At 45.2% G+C, this 14,054-nt stretch overlaps 1 protein-coding gene across 1 annotated transcript in view; it reads left to right on the top strand.

The window, feature by feature from the left end:
* The first annotated feature begins 866 nt into the window (after nucleotides 1–866).
* Nucleotides 867–14,054, top strand: part of ext1b (exostosin glycosyltransferase 1b) — a 115,341-nt gene continuing 102,153 nt past the window's right edge. The window contains exon 1 of the mRNA XM_034124367.1: nucleotides 867–2,712. Within this exon, the coding sequence (XP_033980258.1) occupies nucleotides 1,769–2,712 (944 nt within the window). The 5' untranslated portion in view covers nucleotides 867–1,768. The remainder of the gene's footprint in view (nucleotides 2,713–14,054) is intronic.

Genomic DNA, 14,054 nt, shown 5'->3' with positions numbered 1-14,054 from the left:
TTGGCATTGTTGGCAAGATGTTTCACTGTATGAGATAATAAGCTTTAAGAAAAACAGATCAATAAGTACTGATGATATTCTACCGGGGAGCTTAATATGAAAGGAAATTGACTCAAACTGTGCCCTTAGTGAGTTGATTGAAAGCAAGAAAGAAAATGGAACGGAACATGATTTCCACATGTGAGTTTTATATAATAATGTTCAATTCAAAATATGCCTTACTATGCCTTTTGCGGTTATTAATAAATACAAAAATGTAAATCTAAAAACCTGGGGTACATATGCAACCCGCAGTTGGGGCTGAATATTAAATCAGCCAGCATATGCTTTGCCTTAAATACATTTATGTAATGTGTTTGCTTTAATGCTTTAATATTTATTGCTATTATATCAACATTGGACACATTAAGGTTAAAAGGATAGTGGAAAAACGGTGTCTTTTTATACTTAAAGTCAAGACAATTTATAGAGCATAGTTCTTTTAAAAAAATATATATATTACCATTAAAATACAATTATAAAGTAAAACACAAATATAATACACAAATTAAAGCAACAAAGCATGCATGAATAATAGGCAGACATAATAAATCAAAAACGTTTCTTGACTTGATTGAGTGTAAACATGAGACTGAATACTACCATAATATAACTTCTCAGTGGGACTCTTTACTAACTGAGGATGCCTTTTGCTCTCACGGCACATTTCCAAACAACTTCCATAGGCTTTACAATTAGATAATTTGCACATGCGGAGGACTCCGGTTATGAATGGGTGTATTTCCCTAAATCCCGCCTCTTCCGTTCCCACAGACGGACCAATCAGCGGCGCCGGAGTGCATCGATGGGACGTCACGTCAGCTGCCGTCGTGTCGGGATTGGAATGTTACCGACTAACAATCGGGACAACTGAGCACTCGGTAATTGGACACTAGGATCAAGGAATCCCGTCTTTTTGAACATTTTCTCAGCTATTTACCCGGTCTGAGGTGAGCGTTTTGTCCCCTCGTGTCAACCGGATAACTTCGCCTGCTGCCCGCTGCCCGCCGGTGAGGTTTTTATTCAGCGAGAGCGAGGCTGTGTGTGGAGGTTGTAATAAATAAGAAGGGAAATGCAGGGATTCGTCAGGTTACAGTTGTACCGCTGAGCTGCTCCTGCGCTACGAAGCTTCCCCCGGTTTTTTTTCCCTCTCTTCACACGGGACTATGGAGTGGTAAAACAGGGGGAATAGGACGAATTCACCCGGAGGCATTTGGATTCAAGCACAGCGGCCACACCGACTCGTTTTTACACTCGATCTAAACCGGGGTATACCTTTCCGTCTGGGAGAGCCTCGGGGACCCCTGCCGCTTTACACCCGGGGAAAGAGAGTTCCCAGGCGGCTGCCGGACTGCTTTTCCCTTTGAAAAGCCCCACACAGCCAGCCTGAATGAGGGTGAGAGGAAGCGCCGCGGAAGAGAGTGGCTGCATGTGATTGTGTCCGAGGGTCCAGGCAGCACGGAGCTGTTTCAGGCAGCTCAGCCCCGCTGTAGGCGCTGTGCGATATGGTGAAACTCTACAGAAGAGGGAGAACGGGACAATACTTTTAAAATCGCCCACATGCACTGGATCAATTGCTGGATTTGGGAACCGAATACGCAGAAGGGGGGTTGGGGATCCTTGGAGGCTGCCGGAGGATGGAGCGGTGTAGCCGGGGTTGGTGAGAGCCTAACTTCGGGCCACTTTACATTTCTTATTCCTTCACAACTCGCCCCTGTTCCCAGGACACATGCAGGCCAAAAAACGCTACCTGATCCTGCTCTCCGCTGGTGCATGTCTGGTGCTTCTCTTCTACCTCGGAGGGGTTACACTTCCAGCGGCGAGCAGGAGCCGGCATGACCGCAGCCGACATGGGTACCGGCCCGATCAGCCCTGGCCCCACTTCTCGGACCCTTTACACCTTTTCCTGCCGCTGGATCAGACGGACACCGAGGAGTATAACCTGCACATATCTCCGAGGCAGAAGAGGGACGTCAACACGAGTGTTTACAAAGGCAAACGGTGCCGCATGGATTCATGCTTTGATTTCTCGCAGTGTCAGAAGAGCGGATTCAAAGTTTATGTTTACCCGCAGCAGAAGGGGGAGAAGATCTCAGAGAGTTATCAGAATATTTTATCAACCATTGAAGGGTCCAGGTTTTACACCTCAGACCCTGGACAGGCGTGTCTGTTCATCCTGAGTCTGGACACTCTGGACCGGGACCAGCTGTCCCCGCAATACGTCCACAACCTGAAGACCAAGGTCCAGAACCTGCCTCTGTGGAACGACGGCAGGAACCACCTCATATTTAACTTGTACTCGGGGACGTGGCCGGACTATACGGAAGACTTGGGCTTTGACATCGGCCAGGCCATGTTGGCCAAGGCCAGCATCAGCACCGAGAACTTCAGGCCCCACTTCGACGTGTCCATCCCCCTCTTCTCCAAGGAGCACCTGAGGACCGGCGGAGAGAGGGGCTTCCTCAAGTACAACACAATCCCGCCTTTTAGAAAATACATGCTGGTGTTCAAAGGGAAGCGTTACCTGACAGGTATCGGTTCGGACACCAGGAATGCCTTACATCACGTCCACAACGCAGAGGATGTGGTGCTGCTCACCACCTGCAAACATGGCAAAGACTGGCAGAAACACAAGGACGCGCGGTGTGACATGGACAACGCAGAGTATGACAAGTAAGTTACACAAAGTGAGATGGTTTTATGGGGAAAAAAAGTTTATTTTTCATGTTTTTAAACTTTTATGTATAATGGCTGCTTTGAGCTGTCACTCACATCCCCCTGGGTTCTCGCTCTTTGGTTCACAGTGTGTGCATTTAGATGAATTTGTATGAAGCAATTCTCCTTAAATTCTCTCCTTTCTAACTGAAAATATGTAACCACAACCCCTTATTGAAATGTAGACTTTTATTTCCCACCAACAACAGGTTAACTATCAATGATGGCGAGCCTTATAAAGATCTCCAACTGCAGGTCATAGTTAACCAACCTTTTTATGTACCACTACATGACTGGTTTTTACCCTCCTGTGCTCCCTTTCAAGCATGAAGTAAAAGCTCTCCAGCCAGTCTATTAGCTCCCCGGACACCCCCCACCCTCCCATCCCTCCCTCCTTTCCTATGAAGGAATTCACCCTCCTCCTCCTCCACCACCTTCCAGCTCCCCTCCATGGGAACAGTGCAGCCTTCACCAGGATATGCAGGGACATGTTTGATTTGCACCCTGTACTTAGTGCAAATTAAGTGAAAGTCAACGGTGAGAGCTTTTTTTGCTCAGAAATGAGTATCCGTTCTGGGGACCTTGTCATGAAAAAACGCTGCTTCCCATTTCAGGGCGCGTGTTTATGTTCGCCGTGGCGTGTAACAAGTTTGGTTGAAATATGAAGCAATTTATTGCGAATAAATCAGTCGTAATGGGTTAATTATCACTTTCATTTCCAGGAGTTAGTGCCATCCTTTCCACTTAGCCCCCAGGGACAGTTGATTACCTCTAATTTCGGAGGTCTCTGTTTTGTCAAGGTGGTAATAAATTATTCCCCCCTAGGATCAACAGCTGCACTTGAATGCGTGGTATGTTTTTAATATAGAAAGCGGTGTCTTCTGATGTTTACATAGCTGGATTACTAGTGAGCTTCACTGTCAGGTTCACTTCTCTGTGAGTGACAGTGGTTTGATCTGCATTTATCAACCTGTGGATCCCATGGCTTTTGTTAAGCCTGGATCAACTCAGGCATGTGATAACAGCACTTGTCGACATTGTTCCTTGTGGGTGTGTGTGTGTACCTATACACACGGCATGTCAAGGTCAAGAGAAAGCACGGATGGGGAGCATATGGAAAGTGAACCTACACATATTTCCATTCAATCAGTTAGAAAAAGGAGCTGCGAGGGAAGATAAGAAAGATTTTGAACCACATTTTTGTTGGGCTAAGGAAGGATGTGACTCTCCTTGAACTTGAAATGAACTCTAAAACCCCTTCACAGACAAACTCATAATGCCAAAGAGGGAGCTCTGACAAAACTTTACAAGCATGCACTTGTCTATCCATTTGTCATCCTTTTCCCCCTCTCACATACTCATTCTCTCCATCGCTTTCTCCTTGGATGCCTTGGGCTCGATGTCACCTGGAGAGATGTGTCATCCATTATCTGACATTCCAGTCGTCCTTGGACAGCCCACCTCTGCCCCGCTCCGCTCAGAGCTCTGCTTCCCTGCGGATCGGGGCCTTGTTTTCCCAGAGGTCCCTCTGTCTCGGGCACATCTGGGGGCCATAATCAGCTGATTGACACAGCTGATCTCATTGAGTTCTGGGAACCGAGAGCTTTCCCTGCTCACTCTTTCCACTGCAGTGTGTTTCACGGTTGATTTATTTGATCAATACCGCTGCCTGTTAGTCATTTCATTTCCAGCATCGATATTGCATTTGATTTGTGTCGCCGCTGAAAGTTGATGAATCCAATTTCGTTTGTACACAACACTTTTACAGTATTTAGCATGCATTGGCTTTACTTGTGTATCTTTCCGCACTTATTTGTGAACCACCGTCACCCTTTTTGTGCTTTAAAAATAATATATTTAGTTTAAACTCTTTAGATTGCTCACTACTCTGGCATCGGGCTACGAACCAATACATTTAAAGCATTTTTTTCCTGTTATGGTTTACAAGCCTGTTTAGATTTAATCAAACTGATGCCTTTCATTTTAATCTGATTTAAACTCCTTTGGGTGCCAGCCCGTGCTCGGCTAAAAACCCTGACGTAGCTCTCTCAGGTAAATGGATCTACATGTAGCCGGCCGGGCTTAGCGCTCAATTTCCGGGGGCGGACAGGCGGTGCCTTGCGGGGACGCTGTGCTGCAGACTCAGGAATGCACACACATGTCAGAGCAGCTGTTATCGACTGAGGAGGGAGCACTGCCAAGGCAGGCCGGCTAGCTGTACAGTTAATGTACATACCTGGATGCTTTTTAAATGTAGCCTGATGCATAACTTTTAAAACGCAGAAGAAGTGATGTGGTAACCCCTGGTCTTATCTACTCGGTTGTTTATAATCAATATGAACCAACCCACCAACCCAAAACACACTCATAAACACACTCCTACACCATGCCAAGGCTGTTGTTGCAGAGCTATGCTACATCCAGGCTCACCTTTGCCTCCTGGCCGCCTGACCTTTGACCTCGTTGCCTTACAGAGGAATGCTACTCTTCAGAGGAATGCAGCAGCAGGAGGGCAGACTGGGAGCCGATAGGTACTCAAAACCGGCTCCCACCCATGCACACACCATATTAGCACACACAGACACACACACACAATGCCACACACACAATGCACCACGCTCCCCACATTTATTCAATTGATTTTCTTAGCTGCAATAGCTTTCAATTGGAGTCACTCTGGTCCACTTCCATGGCCAAGCGCTGATGAAAGAGCCCATTCAGTGCTACATTATCCACTGAGTTTTCAGCACTGCCGACAATGATCCTGGGAGAGGACAGTGAAAGGCTATTACAGGCCCGACAATTGAAAAATGTCACGTTTGCAAGATGTTGCTGTAATGCCATGCCTTGTGGTGACTAAACCTCCCTTCCTGCCAGACGTCTTACTAGGTACATTTTTATTTCCAACTTTATGATTTCAGTTGGGGGAAATAAAGTTCTCTTTTCATTTTAAATTGGAAGTTACATTTGTTCGACTTCCTGTAATAAGAATGAATCACTTCAGGCATGGATTGTTCAACTTGTTTTATTCATCTGCCATTCCACATGTGAAGGCATACATACATCACATGTGTAGCCCAGCATTTATCCCAGCACGACAGCGCTTTCTTTTACACCAGCAAGCAGCTTATCCTGAACAAATCCAAAGTGCATCAATAGCTTGAATCGCATCATTATTACTATTGAGCGTTCCATTAAAGTCTGACGGCACATTCCTTTTATTTGCTCTTTGTTAAGCCTTTTGCTGGATAACAGCAACGTCATCATCCCCCATTTAATACTTAACCAGCTTTGTTGGCTCGTATTGACTTTGTACTTTAGCTACTTCACTGGCAGCTGCTGCTCAAGGTCACCCGAGGGACTTGAAAATAGAGAGAGAGAGAGAGAGAGTGGAAGGGCAATGAAGAGAAGTAGAAAGAGATTTAGAGAATGAGAAAGTCAAGAGTAGATGCATAAGATGTGTCTGTGTTGCCTGGGAGTGTGTGGAAGGGGGGGGAAACAAAGCGGGAGAGCAAGTGGGTGTGATATTGAGTGATAATGGTGTGCGGTATATGTCTGCGTGAGTTGGGATGAAGGAAATGGAGAGTCCAGAAAATTGCGTGTGGAGTGGGATTTTTCCCATTAGGAGTCAATGACAGTAACATCAACCAAGCGCTGTGGCATTTTCATTTCACAACCGTGTCATCAGCAGAAATGTTCCCACTTGAGAAAATCCTCAAAAGCGTGAGTGGCTGAGAGGGAGGAAAGAGGAAGAAGGCCTGCCTCCCATCCTCAATTCCCCCCCCCCCCCTTTCCTTCCTACCCTCTGCATTGGTTTCTTTTCGATTTCTCTCCCTCCTTTCCCCTCTCTGTAAGAACGCCATCGAAACACTGATGTGATTTGTCTTGAGATGGCTCCCCGCCACGTTTCCTTTTCCCTTTTCTTTTCTTTTTATGACGACGCTGCGGTTGACATTTTGTTGACACAATGCCACAGAATGAGAGGCAGTAGCTGATCCGCGCCAAGTGAAGAGAACCACCAACCCCTTCCTCTCCACCATATCGCAGTAAAACACTTTTATGAGTGGGAATACCAGCATGCACCTGAATGTCAGTGCGGCGGAGGCGGCGCCTGATAGTGGACTCCTGTTGGAGATTTGTAGAGTGCCGAGCGAGGAGCAAACATTCATGTTGCTGCCTCGTTGTTTGGCAGAGGAGGCTGTCACACTCCCCGGGTTGCCATTGTTTGTTTTTCTGTAGTCAGATTAATAAATCATGAATATTTCATGATTGCCTGCTCTCTCTTAGATAAAGTACCAGAGCTTGTGATGGGGAATGTTAATGATATGGAGGATAATACGTTTGAATGCAGAGCAGCTTAATTAGGGCTCTTTGATATTTTGGTGTGTGCATGTGTGTAAGTGACAGACTTATGCCTTTACCTCGAGGAAACCTGTTGTTTCTTTACCTTATTGTGCAACCTATACATCCCCTTTGTCTTTCTCTTGTCTCGTGTGTGTATTTATTTTTGCTTCAGCCTTGCAGAAATACAGAAATAAACTTTTGTTTTAAGCCTGATAATCTAAAATAGGTCAAAACAATGAAAAAACGTCTATCACAAGTTCCTAAAGGTCAAGGCGATATATTTCAAATGGCAGTTCAAAATCCTGTTCATAATACAGTGTTATATAAACCCTGTAAGACCTCCATAAGAAGTTAAAGCAACATATTTGGTATTTCTGCTTGCTAAACTATACATTTTTTTATATAGTTTTAGGTGTTAGTGCAACTTTTGATCTTTTATACTAGTTTAAGAAACGTCCTGTTTTAAATTCTTGCCTCAGCTGTTTATCAGTGGACAATATTTTTGACTGCACTAATCTCGAGGGCTGCATCTACTGACAATTTGTAATCTTTGACTAATGCCTGAATTGATGATGTTCTCGATTAAATGTTTGGTCCACAACATTTTTGAAAAAATCCTATAGCCCAACAGGGACATCTTTAAATGACTTGTATTAAAACCAGCTATTTTGTCCCTTTTTGCTTTAAAACAGCATGATGATCAGAACTGTTCATTTATTTTCCATCAGTCAACTACTCCATTCATCTTTCAATCATTTCTGCTCTGCTAATCTCAGATCTGCTCAAACCTATTCTCAGTTTGTGTTGCTGCTTGTTTTCGTCTGTGTGAGTTTTGTCGGTGTGTGGCTGCTCATCCATCCGTGTCTTTTTTTGTTTGTTTATGTGTGTGCGCATCCCAGTGTTCCAGTCTTTGTCTTCGTACGTGGGTGCGTGAACACCAGTGTGTGTGTGCGTGTGCGCGAGTGCACGCAGGATGACTGGGGTCACAACCTCGCTGTCTGTCCCCTCGCTGAGTGACGAAGGCAAAGCCCGACTCACTGACCCACATTCATTGAGGGATTACCAGCACAGCCAAGCCGCCCCTGGCCTCAGAGGTGGTGGCTGGGGCAGTGGGTGGGGTGGGGGTGGGGTTGGGGGGTGGGGGGGGGAAGAAGAAGAAGGACAAACTGGGGGATGGACAAGAACTCCACTCAAACGTTGTGTCAGACGGTGAAACCCAGGCCAGCTGCCGGCTAGCCTCTGTAAAGAAATTGATCAGCTGGGAGGGTTCCCCCAAAATGAAAATCGATCAGAGTATTAGCACAGCAGTGGGCTAGCCCCCGGAATCATTTCCTCCATTAAAACCTGCCCACTCCCACCCTGTGAAAAAACACTGGTCCGGAAGCTTGTTGTGCTAGCGGTAACAGTAATTGAAAGAGTGAAGAATAACAAGGCTTCAAATCTCCCTTCCCTTCCCAGAACTGTCAGGAAATGTTTTAGAGGAAAGAATGAATAAGAGACAGGGGCACAAATTGTAAAACCCCGTTCTCTCTGTCACTCTCTCCCTCTCATCCTTAACTAGTGCTGATACAGTGATGTAGAAAGTTTGCAGGCAGACGGGATAAGTGAGTAGCTCCGCCGTGTTTTTGGACGACTCTGACAGTGCAGAACGAGAGCCGAGAGAAAGAAGCTGATTGGGTCCTTGTGAACTCCATTAAAGTAGACAGGTTTGTGACTGGCTGAGGCGAGAAGAGTTGATCAGGACAGACACGTGATTGGCTTCTCATTAAATTCTCTGCCGAGGAGAGATGAGGGAAGATATGGCTGCTGTCTGCAGGTTTGGCGAGCACAGAGTACTGAGTTTTGGCACCTGTCCCTTTTTTTTTAAAGCAAATAGACAGAGTATAAAAAAACATTTGCACATCTCTGCTCTATCTCAGTGGCAAGTGGCATGCTGAGACAGGGGGCAACGCTGCTTCTAGCAAACATTCCCAACTCCATCATTCCAACATTCCCTAGTCGAGATGCTGCAGGGTTATGGTTATCAGCCCCCTTCTTTTCTTTTTCAGTTTTTCTTTTTTTACCTTTCATCCAGCATTAACTGATTGAGTCTGAGAACCACAGTTTGTTTGTCTGTTGTCTCTCACTTTATATAAAACCCACACATTCTAAAAGCAAATTCGCTGAGGTAATGAATGTCTGGATGGTGTTTATTGCTGGAAGAAAGTCAGGGAAATGTGTAATTGTGAGCGTTCCTGCTAAATTTGGATTTCAATTGTATCCTTAAAGCTGCTCTCGTCAAAATGTTTATATTAACCATGGATAAATTATCTTTAAATTATTTGAAAGTATGTCGGCAACATTACTGATTAATTCTCACAGTTCTCATGGCCGATAAGTGCAGCAAAAAAGCTGTTAAATCTGCTGTACGGCCTTCACCAAAGAGCGAACAGGCAAAGCTAGTAACTAACTGTTTTTTGAGCTTGTTGTGGTGGCCAAAGAATATATCATTGCATGCTAAAGATGACTTATTGACTGTCTACAATGTATCAAAGGCACTTGGCTTAATTGGTGCGGTCCTGTCACAGGTATTTTTCCAAGTTAGTCCACGAAATTAAGTTAGCTCTTTGCTATACAAGGCTCTGATTTACAAACAATTGTATGTACAAACAATGTGCCCAAGTTCATCCTTCCTGTCTATGTGATCGGTCAAGTGAATATGGGTTTCTCTGCGAGTATAATAGGCTGTGGTTATATGCCTGTTATCTTTTCGCTACTGAATTGTTGCGATTAGCGTGTGTTGGTGCATGAAAGGTCAGAGTGTGTGTGCATGTGCATGTGTGGAAGGAGGGGAAGTGCAGGGTTGCCGCTGGTCCGAGTGCCCCTGGGGATTTGTCCCTCTTCCTGAATGACTCCCCCAGGCTGCGGAGCACCTGACCAGAGTTATCTCATCAACGAGGGGCAGTGGGCAGAAACTCCAACCTATATCTGCTGTGGACACTGACACTATCAGGGTATTTCTTTCCAAATAGGAGAACTCCACGGACTCTTCAGAGTCAGCAGTTGTTGCCGACCTCGACTCCTGCCAGCTCTGCAACTCCCTTGGGGCGTTGCAGCAGCTCCACTGGGGTGAAAGAGGGGGAGGTGGGAGTAGTAGCTCGTTTTTATGGCAGCTTTTATGGCCCCAAGAGGCCGTTCAGCAAACACCTACTGCCGGCACATCAATGGGACGTCAGATCGTTGACGTCAGCTAGCACGCGGACCTCCTTCCTTCACTTCTCACCACCGCAGGAGCGAAAACAAACACTCAACCTCTCTGCTGGTATTCATATTCAAATAGTAATTGGTAAAAGGGGGAAATCTGAGTAAGGGTAAAGAGGAGGCGGTGGTGGAGGGGTGGGGGAGTTGAAGAGGGCAATAGCTTAAAAAAGCATTATGTCACTGAAGAATGTGTGCATGGCTCAACGTTTAAGGGGCCAAGGCTTCGCGCAGAGAAAGAGGGTTTTGTTGCAGCAGATCTGGCTGCCTGGCAGGCTGATGGAAGGGCTCTTTTCCCCGTCTGGTTCATCATGCTTTATGGCTCAGTTTGACTTCCACTCATGGGGTGTAAAAAGTTGGGGCTGCCCCCAGGCGCTCCAAAGGGGTCCTTTTGTGCTAAAGTTTGCTCTCTTTCCAGAGGGAACGCTTGTGCCTTGTTGACATCGCAGCCTCCCCATATGGTCCCCTTTTTACTCCCTCGTGTGTTTCACCCCTCTCCATCAACCATGACTCTCCTACTTCCATGGCCTCTCTTCCTTGCGCACCTCTTTCCTTTTGATGCCAGGGCGACAACAGGAAACAATGGCTGCTCTCACAGCTTCAGCCACCGACAACCATGCCCTGGTTTGGCAGATTCCACGGCACTTCACGGATCAGGGGCTAAGCCAAATCTAACTAGGGAGGAGGAGGAGGAGGTGGAGACGGTTTCAAGGGAAGAAGGCATCTGGTCTCACCAAGGAGAGTCTCAGTGTGCCCAAAGCGTGGGTGTATGATTGACCAGAGAGAGGAAGGAAAGAATAATTTTGGTTTATTGCTGTTTTTTTTCACCGGTTTCCTTGACAGTTTGTTTGGTGGTGTTTATTCATGAGCTTGAAGGGGCCTCCTTTTCAAATAATGTAGAAGGAGTGAATGCTTGTTTTTGGCAAAGGCAATGTAGGACAAAGTGCAGCTGCTGGTGGTAATGCTGGATATTTTGAATTAACGCCCACTCTTCAATTTCTTCCTGCCTTTTCTTCTCTGTGCTGTATCCAACCATTTATTTGCTTCTTTATGCAATCATTCCTTCTTTCTCACACTCCCACAGCCTAAAAATTGCACTTTACACAATTATTTTATTCTGCATACATGTGGAAAGTGTCCTGAGACAGCTTGCCAGCATTACTTCTCGTAAGCCTGGCCTTCTGTATGATGTCATTACATCATTGATGGAAACATTTAAGGAATAAGTACATTTGTACGAGTCATTTCCACAGAGTTTCAGTGGTTTCATGGCATTTTTCCACAGCATATCCAGTTGGCATCAGATATATATTATTATAAGCTGATATTCTGCTACCTTTTCTACCACCATATATTTCCCTGGCTTTATCCCCTAGCTGTAGGACGCTTTTCCCATTTCAGTGGCTTCCTTTTTACCCTGCTGCATCCTAACTGGTTGTGTCTATCCAGCCACATCTCTGCCATCAAAGCAGACCCCCAAATAAAAAAAATGCAGGGGAGGAAGAGATTGAGTGGGAACAACCAGTGATCCTCTCTTGAATCAGAGGCATTGAGGTAAAAGGAGAATAGGAAAGTAGAAAGACAGGACGGGATAAAAGATGGAAGATGTGTCGCAGAATGAGCAGCCTGCTTTGTTTAGCAGCTCAGCGGGTTGTATGTTTTTTTTCTCGGGGGTGATTTGAAGTGTTTATTTCCACAGAAAGTTGTGACACGACAGCACTGTGTTTCCAGCGTCTCCGTCTTGTTTGCCTTTGCCGCTCGCTCGCTAGACCTGACGTGCCCCGGCTGTCTGCGGTGAGACAAGTGAGCGCGGCGGGGGAAAAGTTTGAGATGCTCCGGCTTACGCAATATTTGGATCCTGTAGGAAGCAAGAAGAATATCTTTGTGTGGATGTGTGTTGTCATTCAGCGATGACACATGTCAAGCAAGCATGAATATACAAAGCAGATGAGGCATGTTCCTACTTCAAGAGGGAAAAGTTCCACAGCTTCCCGCTTACAAAAACACCATTCTGTTTGTTGGACTTGAACCGAATATCCCGAGGTGGGCAAATGCTCTGACTTTGAACTGAATGTAAGGCTGGGCAATATATCCATATTCTATTGATATTGTCATATGAGGCAATATATCATGTGAGAATTTGAATAATGTCATATTAGTAAATTGCATAAGTTTAGTATTTTCCTGCTTTCAAAAGGTTTAATTGAATTAAGTTATGCAATTTGCTCAACTTTCCAGACAGATCTACCTGTTGTATTTTGTCTTACCCACTTATACACTACAATATCGAGGCATTGATTCAATAATATTGTGATATTCGATTTTCTCCATATCGCCCTGCCCTACCTGGATGCCCAAGCTTCCTTATTTCAGCCCAGAATCCAATATATATATATGAGGATTTGTATATCTGGCCTGAACGTCTTAAAAAGAAACTCAATCTGAGAGTTTCCTGTGCTCAGGATAAACCTGGATTTATGGCGTGTTGGCAGATTGTCAGGGTACGGACTTTATATTGCCTTTCATCACAATCCACTTCCTGGCACTCTCAAAATGCTAAACTAAACCAGGCAATATGTCTTAATTAATTTGAAATCCGAACGCTCGGTTTTTCTCATATTTTTGCGTGTTTGTTTGAGTGAATTTCAAAAACGGTTCAGACTCTTACATACGAGACATGTCACAAGACTTCTGGGGGCACATTTAATCAGCAGCTGTGCCCAAGTGTTTTCAGTATACTTGCTTCTATATTGAGGTGACGGGTCAAATTCTCCTCAGGTTCCCCAGACACAGATGTGTAAGTGTGTATTTGTGTGTGTGTGTGTGTGTGTGTGTGTGTGTGTGTGTATATATAAAAAGGGAAGCTCCTCTATTTGCTAGTGGGCCCAGTCTGGAGTTTGTGGGGTATCTGGTGACTGGAGAGTATTTGCATAGCTTACTATCTATAAACACACACTTATATGCTAGCGGGATTGCTAACTCTTTCAGGAGCTTTAGGAAAGCATGGGATAAAAGACAAGATCAGATAAGATGGAGCTTTATTAATCCCCGTTGGGAAATTCAGTGGTTCAAACAGCAACCGGGTAAGAGGGAAAAACAGGAGAGCACAGGTTAATACAATTAAAGATCAAATCAAAGATAAAACTAAAAACGATGAAATAAGAAATGAATGACCTCATATGAATTGTGTGTTTTCTCCACCTTTTCTGTTTTATCGGTTGGATTTTTTAAACAGTGGAGGGATGCTTTTCTCCCCAAGTATCTGCAAAGTGTTTGCACTGTAGCCGTGGAGGGCACAGACAGAATTTGAGACAAGTATGTGTTAAGTTTACACCGCAGTCTGAGCTGTGTGTGTGTGTGTGTACACGTGTGTGTGTTAAATTGTGCGCCTGCATGCTTCTGGGCCTACGTGTGTTCCCTTTAGCGAGGCAGTGCTGTTTCAGAAGTGTGTCCTCACATTCCCACTTTTGCTTTTCTCAGTAAATGTTCTTCTTTATAAGCCATCAAGAAATCCTGCTGCCAAGCGTCTTCCTCCCTGTCCACACACACACACACACACACACACACACACACACACACCCCTCCCTCTCACATACTCAGCAGCATCTTGTTTGGCCGAAACCCGGCGCTAACTCTAACTGTGGCCACTCATGTGGAACCCCTAGAAGCTACAAACCATGAATAATGTATCAGCAAGAGTCGTTTTTATTCACGTCTTT

The sequence above is a fragment of the Trematomus bernacchii genome, unplaced genomic scaffold (assembly GCF_902827165.1).
Source record: "Trematomus bernacchii unplaced genomic scaffold, fTreBer1.1, whole genome shotgun sequence".
NCBI classification, from domain to species: Eukaryota; Metazoa; Chordata; class Actinopteri; order Perciformes; family Nototheniidae; genus Trematomus; species Trematomus bernacchii.
This window is presented reverse-complemented; position numbering and strand designations above follow the sequence as displayed.